The sequence below is a fragment of the Sorex fumeus genome, unplaced genomic scaffold, assembly GCF_029834395.1.
Source record: "Sorex fumeus unplaced genomic scaffold, SorFum_2.1 ptg000048l, whole genome shotgun sequence".
Classification (NCBI taxonomy): Eukaryota; Metazoa; Chordata; class Mammalia; order Eulipotyphla; family Soricidae; genus Sorex; species Sorex fumeus.
Window position 1 is genome coordinate 5,637,086 of NW_026606105.1, and position 20,401 is coordinate 5,657,486.

General features: G+C 39.8%; 1 protein-coding gene across 1 annotated transcript in view; it reads right to left on the minus strand.

The window, feature by feature from the left end:
- Positions 1–20,401, minus strand: part of LOC130032401 (maltase-glucoamylase-like) — a 91,210-nt gene that overhangs the window by 60,408 nt on the left and 10,401 nt on the right. Inside the window, 8 exon segments of the mRNA XM_056123957.1 lie at positions 1,682–1,799; positions 7,197–7,281; positions 8,257–8,370; positions 8,941–9,054; positions 9,235–9,366; positions 16,449–16,574; positions 16,849–16,961; positions 20,097–20,196. Coding sequence (XP_055979932.1) covers positions 1,682–1,799; positions 7,197–7,281; positions 8,257–8,370; positions 8,941–9,054; positions 9,235–9,366; positions 16,449–16,574; positions 16,849–16,961; positions 20,097–20,196 — 902 coding nt within the window.

The window sequence follows — 20,401 nt, forward strand, 5'->3', positions numbered from 1 at the left end:
TTTGAGACTCACTCTAGCACCCTATGAAGAAATTTTAGAATTCCAAGAGTATGCAGTTTGGAATTTCATACAATTATGCCACTGATATACCAAGAGTAACATACCATGTTTGATGGGCATAAGGTAGAAAACAACCAACCTTGATTAAAATAAATGTGTGTATATATATATATATATTACATATACCACTCAAATTCTAACAACATATTAATGATCTCTAACTCAGAGGCTTAACGGTTCCAGGATGAGATACAACCATTTTTATACACTTTTCTCTAAGGAAAGCTTTTTGGAACATTTTTAGTCAAATATTCATAACAAGCACTGTAGCACTGTCCTCCTGTTGTTCATCTATTTGCTCAAGCGGGCCTAGTAATGATTTCATTGTGAGACTTGTTGTTACTGTGTTTGGCATATAGAACACATCACGGGTAGCTTGCCAGGCTTTGCCATGCTGGAGAGATACTCTCAGTAGCTTGCCGGGGTAGAGGAATCCAACCTAGGTCGGCTGGGTTGGCCGCGTGCAAGGCAAACACCCTACCAGCTGTGCTATTGCTCCAGCCCTGGAGTATCCACCCTACATCTAAACTTAGGGTAATTTTCAAAGCCTATTAGCACCACAATAAAAATGATATGGTGCAATTTGCTAAAGGTGGATGTATTTCCCTCCAAACAATCATTAATAGTTGTTTGCATCTCCTTTGGGGGCAGGTTTGAGTGGTGGTAGAAAAATTTAAAATAATGGTGGTGGGAAGGTGTAATGATGGTGGGATTGGTGCTGAAATATTGAATGTAATAAATTCTTGTGAACAACACTTTGAAAAAAATTACCAAAAGAATTCTATTTGTACCAGTGCATTTTTATAAGTGAACATAAATGTGAATAATCTGTACTTTTAACTTGAATGCCTATACACATTATTTTATTTGGGGGCCACATCCAGCAGTGCTCAGGAATTACTCCTAGCTCTGCATTCAAGGATAACTCCTGGTGTGACTTAGGGACCATTTGTGGCACTGGGGATTAAGTCCCTCAAGGCAAGTACCCTGCTAGCTTTACTATCACATCAGCCCATCTATCCTGAAAAGCTTATGCTCCATAACTTTTTTCAATTAATTTCAAGAAGGGTGGAATTGCATCTATGACTGTGGTACTAACTATTTGGGGTTTGGGTCTGATTCTCTTGTTGTTCCAGTGTCAGGATATGATTATCAGTTCATTTTTATCCCTGTATAATGGGTTCACACACAAATGTAAATAAAGCACAGGAACAGATTCTGAGTCTGTATCTAAAACCCCAAAGCATGTGAGGTCTGGAAGCTACTCAGTCCTTCATATTCTATTCTACACAATGTGACCCAAAGGAAAATGTGTGATTTCCAGACTTACACAGAAATGGATTTGATTTCTGCTTTTACAACTTATTGATTAATCCCTAGACCTCATTAAAGCTACTCTTTAATATCATTCATTCATTTTTGCCATTATTTTTTCTCTTATTTTATGCTTCCTACAAATATATATTGGATTCCTTCTTCCCTATGTGCCAGGTAGTATCTTCTTTCATCAATATCACTAAGTCTGCTTATTTTGTAGAGTTCTTTAAAATGGTAAACTGATGTGAAATCTACCCAGATCAATCATTTGGCTCCCATGAAAGCATAACAACAGTGGCCTTACTCTGCTGTGGCAATTGCCATGGAGTAGCCATACAGGCTGTGGACATCATACTGCTTGCCCCAGTGCTGCACCGCATCTAAGCAGAGAGTATTGCTGAACAAGAAATCATCCGGGATTTCTGGGACAAAAGAGAGAAATTTATCAGTCATTCAAAGTCTTAGAATGAAAGTCTCTATTCCTAGACCATCATAGAATTAGAAAAGGTGTCCTGTTGAACTGGCACTGAACATGGCTGTCCTCCTAAAGATCACCCAGCTTTCATATTATCAGTTTTCTACATATGTACAGTAGTTTCTCTGATAGCTTATACACATTATCTTTCCAGGGAACTCAGTTGACCACAAGCAGGCATTTGGAAGTAAGAGGACCGAGTTAGACCAGTAGTACAACCTCAGTTCTTCAATTGGAGCTCTGTTAAGTGGTTCAAGAATAGTGGTATTCAAAAGAAGATGGGAGGCATCACCTTTCCCAACTCCAAACTGTACTATAAAGTGGTAGTAATTAAAACAGCATGGTATTGCGATGAAGACAGACCTGCTGACTAATGGAATAGAGTTGAATATCCTGACACACACCCTCAAATATATGATCATTTAATCTTTGATAAAGGAACAACAAATATGAAGTGGGGCAACAAGTGGTGTTGGGCAGCTACCTGCAAAAAAAATGAATTTAGAATTCTTTCTTATGCCATGCACAGAAGTCAGATCAAAATTAATTAAAGATCTTAACATCAGACCTGTATTCATAAGGTACATAGAAGAAAACGTAGGCAAAACTTCCATAACAATGAAGGAAAAGGTATCTTCAAAGATAAAACATCACTAAACAAGCAAGGATAGCTAAGATAAATGAATGTGACTACATTAAATTACAAAACTTATACACCTCAAAGGAAATGGTGTCTACTTACAGAGATAGCACACAGATAGGAAAGTTATTTACCCAATATTCATCTGACAAAGGGTTAATATCAAAGTGATATAAGACACTGGCAGTTCTTTACAAAAAAAAAAAAACAACCGCATAAAAAATGAGAGAGGAATCAAAATTTTAGAATTACTGGAGTGTGTGGTCATGAAAATGGCCACAGGACATCTCATGCTCTGCATGATCCACCATGAGTAGCACTGTAGCACTGTCTTCCCATTGTTCATTGATTTGCTCAAGTGGGCACCAGTAACGTTTGTATTGTGAGAACTTGTTGTTACTGTTTTTGGCATATCGAATACGGCATGGGTAGCTTGCCAGGCTTTGCCGTGTGGGCGAGGTACTCTCAGTAGCTTGCTGGACTCTCCATGAGGGGCGGAGGAATCAAACCGGGGTTGGCCTAGGAAACACCCTACCCGCTGTGCTATATCGTTCCAGCCCACCGTGAGTAGTATACCACAATGGAAGATATATAAAGTAGAAGGCTACCAATATCAGTTAAGAAAATATTAACACACAAGGCTTTTCTGTAGCAACAAGTTATCAATGCAAAATAAATCATTTAGGGCCTGCTGTTGGGGCAGGTGTGGGTGGTGATTGGGATAATAAGAAATAATGGTGCTGGGAAGGTGTAATGGTGGTGGGATTGGTGTTAGAATATTGAATGTAATAAATAACTGTGAACAATTTTATAAAGGGCTGGAGTGATAGCACAGCGGTAGGGCGTTCGCCTTACACGCGGCCAACATGGCCGACCCGAGTTCGATTCCTCTGCCCCTCTTGGAGAGCCCGGCAAGCTACCGAGAGTATTCGATATGCCAGACACAGTAACAACAAGGTCTCCAATGGAGACGTTACTGGGCCCGCTCGAGCAAATCGACGATCAACGGGAGGGCCTTTACCTTTACCTTTTAATTTTATAAAAATAAAATAATTGTTTCAAATGGGGAGAAAAAACTGAACAGAAACTTCCTCAACGAAGAAATTCAGATAACTAAAAGGCACATGAAAAACTGCTCTACATCACTAATCATCAGTATATGCTAATCAAAACAACAATGAGATATCATCTCACACCACAGAGACTGGTACATATTAAAAAAAAAACCCAAAACCAAAAACAAAAACAGAGCAACAAGTGCTGGCGCAGATACAGGAGAAAAGAACTCTCCTTCATTATTGGTGGGAATGCTAATTGGGCCAGCCTTTTCGAAAAACAATATTGACATTCCTCAAAAATCTAGAAATTGAGCTCATATTAGACCCAGCAATACCATTTCTGGGATATACCCTGGGATACACAGAAGATATGTCATCTGCACTTCTTTTTTTTTTTTTTTGATTTTTGGATCACACCTGGCATTTCACAGGGGTAACTTCTGGCTCATGCTCTCAGGAATTACTACTGGCAGTGCTCGGGGAACCATATGGGATGCTGGGAATCGAACTGAGGACGGCCTCGTGCAAGGCAAATGCCCTACCCTCTGTGCTATCGCTCTAGCCTCTCATCTGCACTCCTGTATTCATTGCAGCACTATTCACAAGATCCAGAATCTGGAAACAACCCGAGTGCCCAAGAACAGATGATGGGCTAAAGAAACTATTGTACATCTACATAATAGAATACTACACTGCCTTTAGGAAAAATAAAGTCATGAAATTTGCTTATAAATGGACAGACATAGAGAGTATCATGTTGAATGAAAATGAGTCAGAAGAGACAAATATAGAATGGCTGCATTTGTCTGAGATTAATATCCATGGCCAGGGAAATCAGGGGCCAGGAGGACTACTCAATGTTTGCCTTATGAGTGTCTGGGGATGAAGGGCAGTAAGGATATAGAAGGGATCAGGAAGACAATAATAGTTTGAAATGTTCATTTTGGATAGGAACTGAGTGTTGAAAATAGGTAAAGGGATATACCTGATAACCTTTCACTATCTGTACTGCAAACTATAAGCCCCAAAAGGAAAGACACAGAGAGAGAGAGAGAGAGAGAGAGAGAGAGAGAGAGAAAGAGAGAGAGAGAAAGAGAGAGATTGCCTGCCATAGATGCAGGTAGGGGGAAGGCAGAGGGAATCTAGGGACATTGTGGTAGGAAATGTACACTGATGAAGAGATGTTGTTGGAATATTATATGGCTGAAACCAATCATGAACAACTTTGTAACTGTGTCCTCACTGTGATTCGGTTTTTAATTTTTTTTTAGAAAAGGACAGTGAGAAAGAAAGATGGCGGCCGCACGGGAGCCTTGTGGAAAGCGGGTTTGAGCCGGACTCGGGGGAGCGGCGGGGACCTCATGGGAAGGGGGGCTTTGTGGGCCGTCCCTCACGCCCCACCGAGGTCGCCAGCTGCCCCCCACGAGCGGCTCTCCGGCACGGCCATGGCCCCGGAGGCACAAGGACTTAGCACAGAGAACCAGCCGCTTGGAGCAGAAAAGCAAATGGACTTGTGTTGATCCGCGCCACCAAGCCTGCCCGGAGGGGGAAGGGCATTGACCGGCCCGCCCGCTCCTCTCTGGAAAGAAAGATGGCGGCCGCACGGGAGCCTTGTGGAAAGCGGGTTTGAGCCGGACTCGGGGGAGCGGCGGGGACCTCATGGGAATGGGGGCTTTGTGGGCCGTCCCCCACGCCCCACCGAGGTCGCCAGCTGCCCCCCACGAGCGGCTCTCCGGCACGGCCACGACTCCAGGGCACAGAAACCAATCTCTTAACTAGCTAACTTTTAATAGAAATTCTTCCAGGGTCAATAAGTAAAGTAGCAGAAATTCAAAACCACGCGGCCGCTATCGCAGCCGCACGACATCATTTTATTCTTAAACCAAGTTGTAGAAAGCAAATCATTTCACAACGCTGTTTCAGCATGTCTGATTGGGGGCGGGGGTGGGTCGTAAACTCTAAACAATAATTGTGCATCTTCTATCGGAATAATCTATCTAGTCAAAGTAGATAGAGTATTAACTAGAACTCATCTGCCTCACAAAGAATTGGGAGGGGTGGGAGGTGGGGGTCCATTGGGGTTCGGGGTTAAAAATGAGTATTGGTAAAGGGAAATGTGTTTGGTATCTACATGACTGAGACCTAAACCCGAAAGCTCTGTAACTTTTCCCACAGTGATTCAATAAATTAAAATAAATAAATAAATAAAAAAAAAAAGAAAAGGACAGTGATATTGCCTGAAAGTGTTACTTACAATTTCACTCCTCTGATAAGATGTAGTCAAGAATGGAACTTCATTCTCTTTTATTCATCTCTTTTAACTTCCTATTGAACTTCACTGGTTCAGATACAATTTGACTTAGATCTTAATGATTGCATAATTTTTCAATAGTTTGCTTGCTTCTAATTTATTAATCATTGAATTCATGCCATACAATAATGTCAGATCAATATTTCTAAAGCCATTTCATTATTCTATTTTTCTCTTACTAAACAAAGAACAGTCTCTATAGTCAAAAGAATAAAAAGCAAACTGTTTCACCATAGATTTGAATCCCTTTACTTTTCATTCCAAACTATCTGTCCAAAATTTCTATTTTCCCACCAGGAGATAGAAGACTTTACAAGATGTTATAATCCTAGTTTCTCATCATATTCGTCAGCCTGATCCATTAATTTTTGCATTATGTTATTTAGGGGGCTACACCCAATAGTACTCAGGACTTATTCCTGGAGGCTCTGCACTCAGGGATAGTTCCTGCCAGGGAATAGTATAGGGTGCTAGGGATTAAGCCCAGGTTGGCCAGGAGTGTAAGGCAGTGCCATTAACTTGCTCTACTATCTCTTTGGTTCTCAATGTTCATTTCTTAAAAAAGACAAGACAACTCCTCGGTGAGCTCTAGCTACAAAGTTTCCTATATACAATAAGTTCTGTGATTGCAGAACTACAACCCTAATGTTGTCAAAATTCAATCAGAGCACACAAATATATTCACTGATTTGACCTCACAAGTCATAGGCTCTGACTACCCTTATGGTTCCTTACATTCTTAATATTATCAAATTTAATCATCATCTAAAAAACAAGCCTGGCTTTGTGATCTCTCTTTGGTAAGTCTGGCATAAAGAGTAACACACTTGAGATCTACATAAACTAACTAGTATCCCTTTCCCCTGTCTTCTGCTCTGGGTCTTCTCAAAACAATTTATACTACAGCTTATCTATTCTGAACTTATGCCGCTAAAGGAACATATAAAGTACTTTGATTTTCTTTCTTAGTTTTGTGCATGGGTTGGAGTGGTAGCACAGTGGGTAGGGAGTTTCCCTTGCACGCGGCTGACCCAGGTTCAATTCCTCTGCCCCTCTCGGAGAGCCTGGCAAGCTACAAGAGTATCTTTCCCGCACGGCAAAGCCTGGAAAGCTACCCGTGATGTATTTGATATGCCAAACACAGTAACAAGTGTCACAAAGGAGACATTACTGGGCCCGCTCGAGTAAATCGATGAACAATGGGAGGACAGTGACAGTTTTTTTGTGTACACTCCCACATTTTTCTTTTCCTGTGCCCAGTTACATGCAAATGTCCTTACCAGTTTGCTCATTTCTATTCTAATATAAAGCACCAAATATGCCAGCAAGACTTACTGGGAGTGAATGGGGGATAATTTAGAGAGCTTTTGGAACATCCCGTAACTGAACCACGCACAAAGTTGGCAACTTCATTCATATCCTACAAGACAGGGAAAAGTATCAAGAAAATGCATTGTCTTATACTAATGGTATCCTCTTTATGTAAATAATCAGAGAAATAATCATAGACATTCCCGTTTAAAAGAAATTCTGTGTACATAGGAAGAAATAAATCTTACTGTCTCCTTAACCCACTGAAGATTTCATGCTGAAGTTTCTTAGACTCCCTTTGAGATGATATGATTTTAACTACTAGGACTGAAAACTCTCCAAAAAAGAAAAATATTTTATTATTACCTGCATATACGATTTGTACCTTCTCTACATATACAAATAAAGCTGTCAACCCACAAAAATGCATTTCATAGACATAAAAAAATGAGAGGGCAATCTTGTGCTAGCTCTTATGCTATTGAGATGCCAACCAAAGTCTTTGGTTGATTAATATCATTTTAGAAGGCTTTTCCTTCCAGCATTTTAGATCTATAGATAATTAAAATATTCTACATTTCTCTAATAAATAGAAAAATGTCCAGTTCTTGAGCTTACTGAATATTGCTGAACAGCTGCTGTTTTACATTTGTTTTTAATTAACCTTGCGGGAGGCATTAAACCATAACACTGCCATGGTTTTGTCAGACACCTGGAGACTTTTGCTCTGAACAGTTTGTCCAACATGTGCAAATGAAAGAGCTCTGAACTGGTCATTAATAGGTCCTATAGTTTGCAACAGCATGATGTATTTTTACTTTATCTCATTCATTTATAAAGAAAAGTGAGGCTTGGGGAAAAGAGAAGGTCTGAGTTAACTTCCAACACTAATAATTTTAGTTTGACACTAAGCTAAATGTTTCAGGAAGATGGTTGAAATAGTAAGACAGAGTATTTGATAGAGGTAAAATTGCTACCCTTGCTTTTCTTTCCCCTTCCTTCTACTCTCTATGATTTTATGGTACAAATTTAAACAGCTTGTATGTCAGTCAATGAAAATAAAATCAAAATATTAAAGACTCACAATCCAGATTCCATCAAACTCCACTTCTTTATAGAAACGCTCAAATTCACCTGTCCACCAAGCAGCACACTGAGGGTTGGTATAATCAGGAAACACAGTTTTTCCAGGCCAGACCTGTAGCAGAGGAAAAATATTACTGATCAGATGAAATTGACTGAATAGAGGGCTGTGATAGGCACTTGCCTTGTATGCAGCCAACAAAGGTTTAATCCCCAGCACCTCATGTGGTCCCACAAGCACTGCCAGAAGTGATTCTTGCATGTAGTCCTGAGAATAAACCCTAACTAGCATTGCATGTGACGCCAAAAGAATCGATCAACAAATTAATTAATTAATTAATTGACTGAGTATATAGTTAGAGAGTAGTTTTTTAAGCTAATCTCAAAGACATGCCAATTGTCCCAGTTCCACAGCTCCTGGACACCTCTAAATTTGACATTAAAACTGACATCCCAGTAGGAGCACAGGCTATTGTTTCAAGGGAGTTGTCAGTTCTTGGAATGTAAAAATGAGGAAAATGGGTAGGTATTCAGGGAAGAAAGATGAATGGTAAAGTTTATCCCAAACAAATAAGGGAACTGGAAACAAAACAAAACAATTTTACACAGATGCACACACACACAACACATACACACACAAAACAGCCCCCCGCCTGCCATTTCACAACTTCCCCCTTTGACTTGCCTCTCCGATGATTGGAGTTCCATCAGGAGCTTGTACCCACACACTCATTTTTGAGCCCCTCTCATATGGTCCATAGGGATTAGTTTTAGAAGAGTTATTAGAGATGGCTGGATTCTAGAAAGAGGGCAGGAGGGACAATGAATATTGTTATGTTAAGTTAGAGGCAGTGAAAAGATACTGGATCAATAACTTTGTGAGTCATGCTTTTTTAATTAAATTTTAAAAATATATAAAAAATAAAAGAAAATATATTGGGAATTGATAGGCAAAGAAGGGGGTTGAAGTGGCACATACCACAATGATGACCAATTTCTGATCATTTTTGTGCAACTCCTTAGCAAACTCAGGGAAGTCCTTATATTGTACTGGATTGTAAGTGAAGTCCCTTCTTTGATCCATATAGTCGATATCAGCATGCTGCACATCCTGAAAATATACAGATGCCCACAAATCAGCACCTAGGAGTTTTGTTTTTAAAATGAGTTGGAAAACTTACCATTATGATTATTCCTCAGAACAACTGATTCTGTGAGGGACTCTCAAGAGAGCTCTTTTTTAGTTTTCCTAATTTTATTTGAGATGTCATAAGAAGCATTACCGTTAATGACAGGGTTTCAAACATAGTCTTCCAACACCATTCTTCACCAGAGTGTCCACTTCTTTCCTATCATCTGGATCCAGCCCTGACATTGAAGTGTTTCTTTTCCAAAGCTAATTTCCAAAGCAAGTGATCAGATTTTACCTAGGACTTGATCTCACCCAAAGATCACGTTATTAAGATCATCCTACCTTACCCTGACCACTGTCACTGTCACTGTCACTGTCCTCCCATTGTGATTTGCTCAAGTGGGCCCAGTAACATTGAGAGACTTGTTACTATGTTATGCAAACACAGTAACAAGTCTCACACTGAACTTGTTACTGTGTTATGTCAAACAGAGTAACAAGACTCACACTCACCACAGGCATAAAAAATCAACTCACTGATACTTCACAATTATTTTTAAAAATTACTAAAGCTGTCAAAAATATATACAGAACCTCTTCCTGTTCATCCCCAAAGCTATGCCAAATCTCTCCATCCCTCAGTCTCCATACCATCACACCAACATGAAGAAACAACACAAATTACCACCACGAGGAGAGGATAATGAAAAGAATACAGAAGCCTCATTAGGTGTTACTCACCTAAGGAACCTCTCTGATAAAGAATTCAGATATGAAGTAGTGAAGATGTTCAATGGACACAAAGACACAGTGACAAAGTTAGCACTGAAGCACTGTCCTCCTGTTGTTCATTGATTTGCTCGAGCGGGCCCAGTAATGTCTCCATTTTGAGACTTGTTGTTACTGTGTTTGGCATATCGAATACATCACAGGTAGCTTGCCAGGCTTTGCCATGTGGGCGAAATACTCTCGGTAGCTTGCTGGGCTCTCTGAGAGGGGCAGAGGAATGGAACCCGGCTCGGCCGGGCTGGCTGCGCACAAGGCAAATGCTCTGCTGCTGTGCTATCGCTCCATTAAAGGAGGATGTGAAAGAAACAATGGATCGGACAACCAAGAAATTACAGGAAGAACTGAGAGCAGAAATTGAAAAGCTACGCACAGAGTGTCACGAATAAAGGATTCAGTAGATGAAATAAAAAACTCAGTGCGTGCCCTCAACAGTAGAATGGCTACAGCTGAAGACAGAATCAGTGAGCTGGAAGATCAGCTGCAGGAAGCCTACAGGCAACAAGAAACAAAGGCAAGAGACCTCGAAATAGCTCTAGAGTGAATTAGAGTCCTAGGAGATGATTTCAAGAGGAATAACATTAGAATCATTGGAGTACCAGAATCTCAGGGAAACAATCCCCATGAAAAAGTCATAGTTTAACAAATCATTGCTGAAAAATTCCCAGAGCTAGATAATGAAGCCATTCACATTGAAGGAGCCCTAAGAGTGCCAGCTTAAAGAGACCCTAACAAAAACACTCCAAGACATATCATAGTTAGAATTATGGATGCTGCCGAAAGAGACAAAATACTGTAAGCAGCATGGTGAAAGAAGGAAATCACATACAAAGAAGCGCCCCTTAGATTCACAGCAGACCTATCAGAGGAAACCCTCCAAGCCCTAAGGCAATGGTGGGATATACTGAAAAAACTCACTGAAATGAAATGAATGCTTCACCAAGAATACTCTATCTGGCTAAACTCTCACTCAAACTCGAAGAAACAGTACACTTTTTCATGGATAAACAACAGTTCAGGAAATTCATAGACTCAAAACCAAACCTAAAGGAAGGACTAAAGGGGCTACAATAAGACAAACGCTATAAGCACACAAACCCTTACAGAAAGATGACACAAAACCCATAACAACAATCTCTCTCAACGTCAATGGTCTAAATTCACCAATTAAGAGACACGGAGTGGCAAAATGGATTCAAAGACAGGCAACATTCTGCTGCCTCCAAGAAACTCATCTGGAGAGTCAGAGCAAACACGGACTCAAAGTTAAAGGATGGAAAACAATCCTGCAAGTAAACAGCTCCCTCAAAAATAGCTTGTGTGGCCAACTATCTTCCGACAATATACACTTCAGGTTGACAAAGATAAGAAGGGATAGCAACGGCCATTTTCTATTCATCAAGAGATATGTACAACAGGAAGAAATCACACTCTTAAATGTATACGTACCTAATGAGGGAAGGGCTAAATATTTTAAAAAATGCTAACAGATTTTAAGGAGGACATTGCTAGCAATACAATAGTATATGGAGACTTCAACATCACCTTATCACCTATGGAGAGATCGACAAGAACAAAACTCAGAAAGGGAAAATTGGCTTTGAAGAAAGAAATAGAAGAGAGAGGACATATAGACCTATACAGGACTTTACACTCCAAAAAGAAAGAATACACATTCTTCTCCAGTGCACTTGGAACAATTTCCAAAATAGACCATGTGCTATGCTACAAAACATACCTCAATAGAAGCATAAAGATAGAAATAGTATAAACATTTTTTTCAGACCACAATGTACTGAAGATAGAATCAAACCACACAAAGACACAGAGAACCAAATCAAACACCTGGAAATTAAACAACTCAATGTTGAACAACAAGTGGGTCATGAAGAAAGTCAAGGACGAAATCATAAGATACCTGGAAACAAATGAGAATGAAGAAACGAGCTACCAGAACTTATGGGACGCAGCTAAAGCAGTGTGAAGGGGAAAATTTATAGCACTGCAACCATTTCTGAGGAAGAAAGAAAGAGCCCACATAACAACTTGACTTCACAGCTCAAGATCTTTGAACAGGACCAACAAAAGGAGCCCAAACCAGGCAGAAGGAAAGAGATCATAAAACTTAGAGCAGAAATCAACGACATGGAAACCCAAAAAACAATCTGAAAGATCAATGAAACCAAGAGCTGATTCTTAGAGAAAACAAACAAGATAGATAAACCATTAGCAATACTCACAAATACGGAGAGAGAGAACCCTAATAAACTGAATCAGAATTTAGAAGGGGGATATCACAACAGAAATCAAAAATTTTCAAAAGATCATCAAAGACTATTTTCAAAGTCTGTATGCCACGAAACAAGAGAACCTAGAAGAAAAGGATAAATTCATGGATTCTTATAGTCTCCTAAGGCTGAATCAAGAAGATCTAGAATATCTGAATAGTCCTATTAACATCAAGGAAATTGAAATTGTAATCAAAATTCTTCCCAAAAACAAAAGCCCAGGCCCAGATGGATTCACTAGAAAATTTTTCCAAACATGTAAAGAGGACCTTTTGCCAGTTCTTCTCAAGCATTTCCAGGAAATTAAGGAAACAGTAACTCTCCCAAACAGTTCCTATGTAGCTCATATCTCTCTAATACAAAAAGGAAACATGGACACCACAAGAAAAGAAAACTACAGACCGATATCCCTGTTGAACATGGATGCAAAGATTCCCAACAAAATATTAGCAAATAGAATTCAACAACTCATCAAAATGATCTTACACCACGACCAAGCGAGATTCATCCCGGGGATGCAAGGATGGTTTAACATTCATAAATCAATCAAAATAATTCATCATATCAACAAAATAAAAGATAAAAACCATATAATCATATCAATAGATGCAGAGAAAACATTTGAGAAGATCCAGCACCCGTTTCTGATGGAAACCCGAAATGGGACTAAAAGGAACTTTCCTCACTATAGTTAAAACCATCTAACACGAGCCTATGGCAAGCATCATCCTTAATAGGAAAAATTAAGAGCCTTTCCTCTAAGATCAGGGATGAGACAAGGATGCCCACTCTATACATTGCTGTTCAATATAGTAGTGGACGTACTTGCAATAGTGGTCAGGCAACAAAAAGATATTAAGGGCATTCAGGTAGGAAAGGAAGAAATCAAGCTCTCACTATTCACAGATGATATGATACTATACTTAGAGAGCCCTAAAACATCTACCAATAAACTCTTAGAAACAATACACTTGTATAGTAATGTTGCAGGCTATTAAATCAGTAACTAAAAGTCCATGGCTTTCATATACACAAATAATGAGAGATAGAAGAAAGTGACATAAAAAAACCATACTGTTCACAATTGTGCTTTACAAAAGCAAGTAGCTAGGAATCAGCTTATCTAAGGACGTAAAAGAACTGTACAAAGAAAACTAAAAAATGCTACTTCAGGAAATAAAATAGTACACGAGGAAATGAGAAGATATCCCCTGCTCGTGGATCGGGAGAATTAACATTGTCAAAATGGCAATACTTCCCAAAGCATTGTACAAATTCAATGAGATCCCTATAAGGATACCCATGACATTCTTCAAATAAATGGTGCAAATACTCTTGAAATTCATATGGAACAATAAGAACCAACGAATAGCTAAAGCAATTCTTGGGGAAAAGAAAACAGGAGGAATCAACCTCCCCAAATCTATTACAAAACAGTAATAATTAAAACAGCATGGTACTGGAACAAAGGCAGAGCCACAGACCAAGGGAACAGGGTTGAATATACTGGCATCTCCCCTCAAACATATGATCATCTAATCTTTGATAAGGGAGCAAAAAATGTGAAGTGGAACAAAGAAAGCCTCTTTAACAAATTGTGCTGGCAAAACTATATGGCTACATGCAAAAAAATGGGCTCAGACTTCTACCTAACACTATATACAAAAGTAAGATCAAAATGGATTAAAGACCTCAACATCAGACCAGAATCAATAGCTACATTGAATACAAGTTTAGCAAAACCCTCCACAACATTGAAGCTAATAGTATCTTCAAAGATGACACACCACTGGCAAAGCATGTGAAAACAGAGATAGACAAATGGGACTATCTTAAACTAAGAAGATTCTGCAACTCAAAAGAAACAGTGAGCAAAATACAAAGACAGTCTACAGAATGGGAAAGGATATTTGCCCAGTACCCATCTGACAAGGGGTTGATATCAAGGATATTCAAAGTACTGGTCGAACTCCACAAGAAGAAGACATCCAACCCCATCAAAAAATGGGGTGATGAAATGAACAGAAACTTTCTCAAAGAAGAAATCAGAATGGCAAGAAGGCACATGAGAAAAGGCTCTACATGACTAATTGTCAGGGAGATGCAGATCAAAACAACAATGAGATACCATCTCACACCACAGAGACTGGCCCACAACCAAAAGAACAAAAGCAACTGGTGTTGGCATGGATGTGGTGAGAAAGGGACCCTCCTTCACTGCTGGTGGGAATGCCGACTGGTTCAGTCCTTTTGGAAAACAGTATGGATGATTCTCAAAAAATTAGAAATTGAGCTTCCATTTGACCCAGCAATACCACTCCTGGGAATATATCCCAGAGAGGCAAAGATGTGTGGTCGAAGTGACATCTGCACTTGTTTGTTCATTGCAGCACTCTTTACAATAGCCAGAATCTGGAAAAAACCTGAGTGCCCGAGCACAGATGACTGGTTAAAGGAACTTTGGTACATCTACACAATGGAATACTACGCAGCTGTTACAAAAGATGAAGTTATGAAATTTACATACAAGTGGTACCACATGGAAAGTACACTAAGTGAAATGAGTCAGAAAGAGAGGACATAGAAAGATTGCATTCATCTGGGAAATATAAAGTAACAAATAGGAGACTAACATCCAAGAATAGTCGAGATAAGTATCAGGAGTTTCACTCCATGGCTTGAAGATCAGCTGCACATGCTAGAGGAAAAGTCAACTCAGATAGAGAAGGGAACACCAAGTAAAGGGTGTTGGGAGGATCCTTCTAGGATGGTAGATGCATGCTGAAAGTATACTATAGACCGAACATGATTGCCACTCAATGCCTCTTTTGCAAACCTCAGCACCCAAAAGGAGAGAGACAACAAAAGGAAATGCCCTTCCATAGAGGCAGGATGGGATCGGGGGATGGGGCGTGGGTTGGAGGGATACTGGGATCATTGGTGGTGGAGAACGGGCACTGGTGGAGGGATGGTACTTGATAATTGTATAACTGAAACCCAAGCATAAAAAATTGTAAGTCTACAACCGTACCTCATGGTATTTCACTAATAAATATTAAAAAAAAGTCAAGTCTTCTCATGCGTGGTTTGAAATCTTAGCACTACAGGTCTCATTTTATGCTTTTCTATGCTATTTCCTCAAAGTGGTGCGTTCTGAGGAACTGTCAGATGCCAGAAACTGTCTTAAATGTCTATAAAAAGAAAATAGAAAGCCGAGAGGTCTGAAAAATATATACAGAGTCAGAGATGTCTCTCTCTCTCTCTTTCTCTCTCTCTCTCTCTCTATATATATATATACTAGTATGTGTATATATACATGCCTATGACATAAATCCTAATCAATTCAAGATAAAGGGGAAAGGGACTGCCTCTCCCACTTCTTTCATTTCACTTTACTACCCCACATTATTTTCTTTTTCTCTTCTACTTTATCAATTTGTCAAGTCTTTTTCAATTATTCCTTCTGAAGATTGCCTAAATAAAAGCATGGACCCCAAAACAAAATTTACCCTTGTTCTAGGGACTAAATGTCTGCCTCTCAGGGAATGATGTAATGAAAAGTAAGTTATTTCAGAAAGTTTTCGCTTTAACCCTTTGTCTCTCTAGTAAACTCGTCTCTTTTTTGACATATTAGATTCATCCACTCAAAACATTAAAAATAATTACATGCATAGACTGCATCATTTGTCAGTTAAACAAGGAAAAAATGGCTGAAGAACTCAAAAATGCATTATATGAAAGGAAGTCAAGAAAACTTTCCTAATAAGACATAAGAAAAAAAAGGCAAATAAATGAATTGCCTCCAACCTCCTAAGTATGGCATTTGAGTACTGTTTCCTACTAAAATGAACCTGTTCATGGGAGAATGGCTGGTCAAGAAAAATTGTCTGTCCTTTGCCTATGTAAAACTCTTGTGTGTATCACTCAGGGGGAGAAAGTACAGACAAGAAGATTCTGGTTAGGGAGGCTTCCTAAAGCCTTACTCACATGAGGAATCTGGTCATCCCGGTTTTTCTTCACGACTGCTTGCATCTTATCTAGGGATTCATAACCATAACGGCTGAGATGAAATCCAAGTGACCAGTAGGGGGGAAGGACTGGCCGTCCAATGAGCTGAAAGAAAGCCAGCGAATATTCTGTTTTAATAAAACTTTCTCTAGACCTTGGTTGGAGGGTAAAGAACATGCTTCCTTTTCTCTGCATACTAGTCACTAATGTCAGAACATTGTTCTAAATTTTAACCACTTTATAAATCATCTCTGAGGTAGTCCACTCAAAATACTAGATTTGTAAGAATAGGTATTTTTTTGTGAGCCCCATTGCTTATTTGGTTGAGTTTGTGCTATTTAGGATTTCCTTGGTCAGCTCCATGGCAATGTGAGATTACCTCTAGATACTCTTGAACAACTTGCTCTGGAGTGTCCCCCAGGAACACATAGAAGTCAAAAATGCCCCCGATGGTGTGGTAAGTGATGGCTGGGGCAGGCTGGAGAGTAACCTCTGGAAAGATTTTATAAAAAGGGAGAGATAAGTTATAATTTATTCTAGAGTAATAATTATGACATTTTAGAATAGAGGATCACCACTCATGTGAACTGAAGTAAGTTGACTCTAATGCCACAATATTTGGTTTTGAAGGAACAAATTCTGTTGATTACAATCTCACAGCACCCCAGATCCCAAGAGAAGAGACTCCCAACATTGGTGTTTGCAGTATAATATTCCCTTATCAGAAAATAGGCTCCCATCAAAAAGCAACAAGTTTCATGGGTAGTCCAGAGTAAACTACTATGGCACCAAAACTACTTTAAGTTAAGGGTCTTTGAGTTTCTGGACTCCCCTATCAACCTGAAACAGAATCTCTCTAATAAATAACCTGGTCATTTAATAACCACACCCCGACCTGAGAACTCTATTATCTCTGAGGCAATGAATTTACATCTCATCAAATAGTTGTCCTCACAAGCAGACTGTTTCACCCAATTTTTCTCCCTCAGCCTCATTTATTGTTCCATGTCATTTGTTTTCCCACTGGAGCCCTTTCTATATCCCATTTCTTCCTATAAGCTATGTTTTGCCAAAGACAATATCTCTCTCCTATTTACCTGTCAGGAATTCTGGGCTATAAGCACCCAACTCTAACTGCTCTTCTCCAAAGTCCTGTTGATCTAAGATGAATTCCTTTTGTCTTGCTAACCTGTCTTGTCAGTTTGCTTTATAGGTCCCCATGAATTGTACTTAAGAGCATAGAGTTTTGCTGATATTCATAGTCATAGAACATGCTGTTTCTATTACCATAATCTTCCAAGTTATAAGAATGCAACCCATCTAGGTGCTAGACTCTCAGAGCAAGCAAGAGTCAAACAAACCAAAATAAGTCAGACATTGTATCATAAATTATAAATCCCAATCACAAGTCTCAGAAGTGATACTCCTGGTCATAGAACAACTCATATAGTGTCATGATTCTGGGACTTTCTCCTGAAACCTGACTTGACTTGGGCAATTGCGGTGGTAGAGAGTTTTCCTTGAACCCCTGGGTACTACCCGAGTACTGCCTGAGTACATCATGGTAGAGATGGTAGAAAGTTTTAATGATAGAGGGTCTGCCTTACACCCCTGAGTATGATGCCTGAGTACTGCCTGAGTACTACCCACAGCACATTCTCACACCACAAAAAGTGGTCCCCAGAACCACAACAAGAGTGAGCCCCAGCACACTGCAGTGAAGTTTGAGGCCCCATTTTCATGGTCATATTGAAAATCAAGGTCAAGTAAGCATTTCACCTTCTACTTCACAGGAGGTTTCTGTCCTCCCTGAGCTCACCTTAGGGCATCTGTGTTACCATTTGACAGATGTCTCACCCCAGTCAAATTCACCACAAAAACACTTCCCAAAATAATTGATAGATACAGAGATAGAGAGAGATGATATAGAAAGAGAGAAAGAGAGACGAATGATTTGCTTTCTGTTCCTTTCAGTCCAATCGATTCTTAAGACACTGGAGTCTTTGAATCATCCAAGACTTTATTGAATGTCTTAGAATCATCTTAGATCAAATATATAGATTCTAAAAGTTGCTGAAAAATTTACATCTTAATTTTTTCTTTAAAATTCCCTGAAAAGTGGAGGCATTTGTAAACTGATTTGAAGGTGGCTTACAAGAGAGAGGTTCATGAATGAATTGGAGGCTACATTTTTGAAAGCAGGGTTTACTCTCAATGTCTATGCTCATCTCATTGTAGGTCCAAAACGGTTTCTGAACCATCCAGACTATTTGTAGCACAGATCCAGTCTTTTGCTTCTCAGGGGAGAAGAAGATCCGTGTTCAATGCCCAACATCAACTGAGAAAATCTATTGTTGATTTCCTACAATGATTTTACTGGTAACTGATTCATTGCCACCTGAGGTGTACTACTGATGTAATAGGAAAACAAGATGAGAAACATTGATCTAGTCTAAAACCTTCAATAATACCTAGCTAGCTCGGGTGGTAGAGGGTGAGACTCTTAAAACCTTCAAAGATGGGTTATCTAGACACTTTGTAGTATTCTACCATGTTACCTCATTTGATCTTAAATAATTTTATCTTACTCTGCATCCACCCAGATTCCTCATCTTCCAGTATGTAGGCATTACACCCACCCTCTGCCCCAGTGCTGTGTAATCCCATCAACAGCCAAGACCCAGAGACTATAAAACCTAGCTCCCAGAAGAGAACAGTGCAGAGTCCCCTGCCTCCATGCCTGACTGTCTTCACGGGGCCGTGGAGGAAGGCAGGTTGAGTTTCCCTCCGTGCCCCAAGTAGAGCCCCAGCGGCTGAAGATCTCCAGTTCCAGCCACAGCCAGAGACTATAAAACCTACCTCCCAGAAGTGCACGGCTGCATTTGCGGCTGAGCGACATCTTATTATCTAGTTCTTACTCTGGAGAACCTGGCAGGCTACCGAAAGTATCCTGCTCTCAAGGCAGAGTCTGGCAAACTGCCCCTGGCGTATTCAATATGCCAAAAACCAGTAACAATGATGGGTCTCATTCCTCTGACCCTGAAAGTGCCTCGAATGTGGCACTTTCTAAAATCTCAGGGCTAGGACGAAGGAGACGTTACTGGTGCCTGCTCAAGGAAATCGATGAACAATAGGATGATAGTGATACAGTGATACAGTGATACTATGCATGATCATGGAACTTCACTTTACCTTGCTCACCTCGGATGGCTAGAAAATAGTGTTTACTGTTCAATCCTAGCTCCCTGGTTAGATTTCATCATCAACACCTGACTCAGAGGAATTGTTTGTTTCCTACCAGTACCTCAGTCAACCCCCCCTACAGGATCAAAGTCAAAAGAATAAGAGCACATTAGTAAAAATTGTCTTAGCATTAGCTGTCTTCCCTCTATTCTATGAAATAGGCCAACGGAGGTAACTAGACTCAGCATCTTAAGCCTGGCAAGAAACCCCGAACTACAGGAAATGTTAATGAAGAACAAAGAACAGGAAGTCAACGAACACATGAAGCCCCAAACTTCGGTTTAGCCATCACTATAGGGCTCTGCTCCTTTTTTCTCAATGCTGCAGGAAAGAGAATACATGTCACTCATGCACTTTCTCACACACATTCCTTCAGTCCTTTACCTATGGCGTTGCTGTTCATCAGGAACACTCCAAAGGAGGATCCACTTGCATCTTCTAGGCACAAGAAGAATGTCTGTACACCATACAGGTTAGTTTTATCCTGCAGCAAGATAGTATAAAAATAAAAGTGTACAATCTTCTAGTCTAAACCTTATAGAGTCTTAATATCAGCCAGACAACTAATATGTGGCTATTAGGCAGATACCTGAACTCTAACAGTTTTCTGTTAGGCCTCATAAGGCCTCTTACCAGTTGTCTTTCAAACTCAAGAAAGACTTGAGAGTTTTAGAAGAACATTTTTTTTA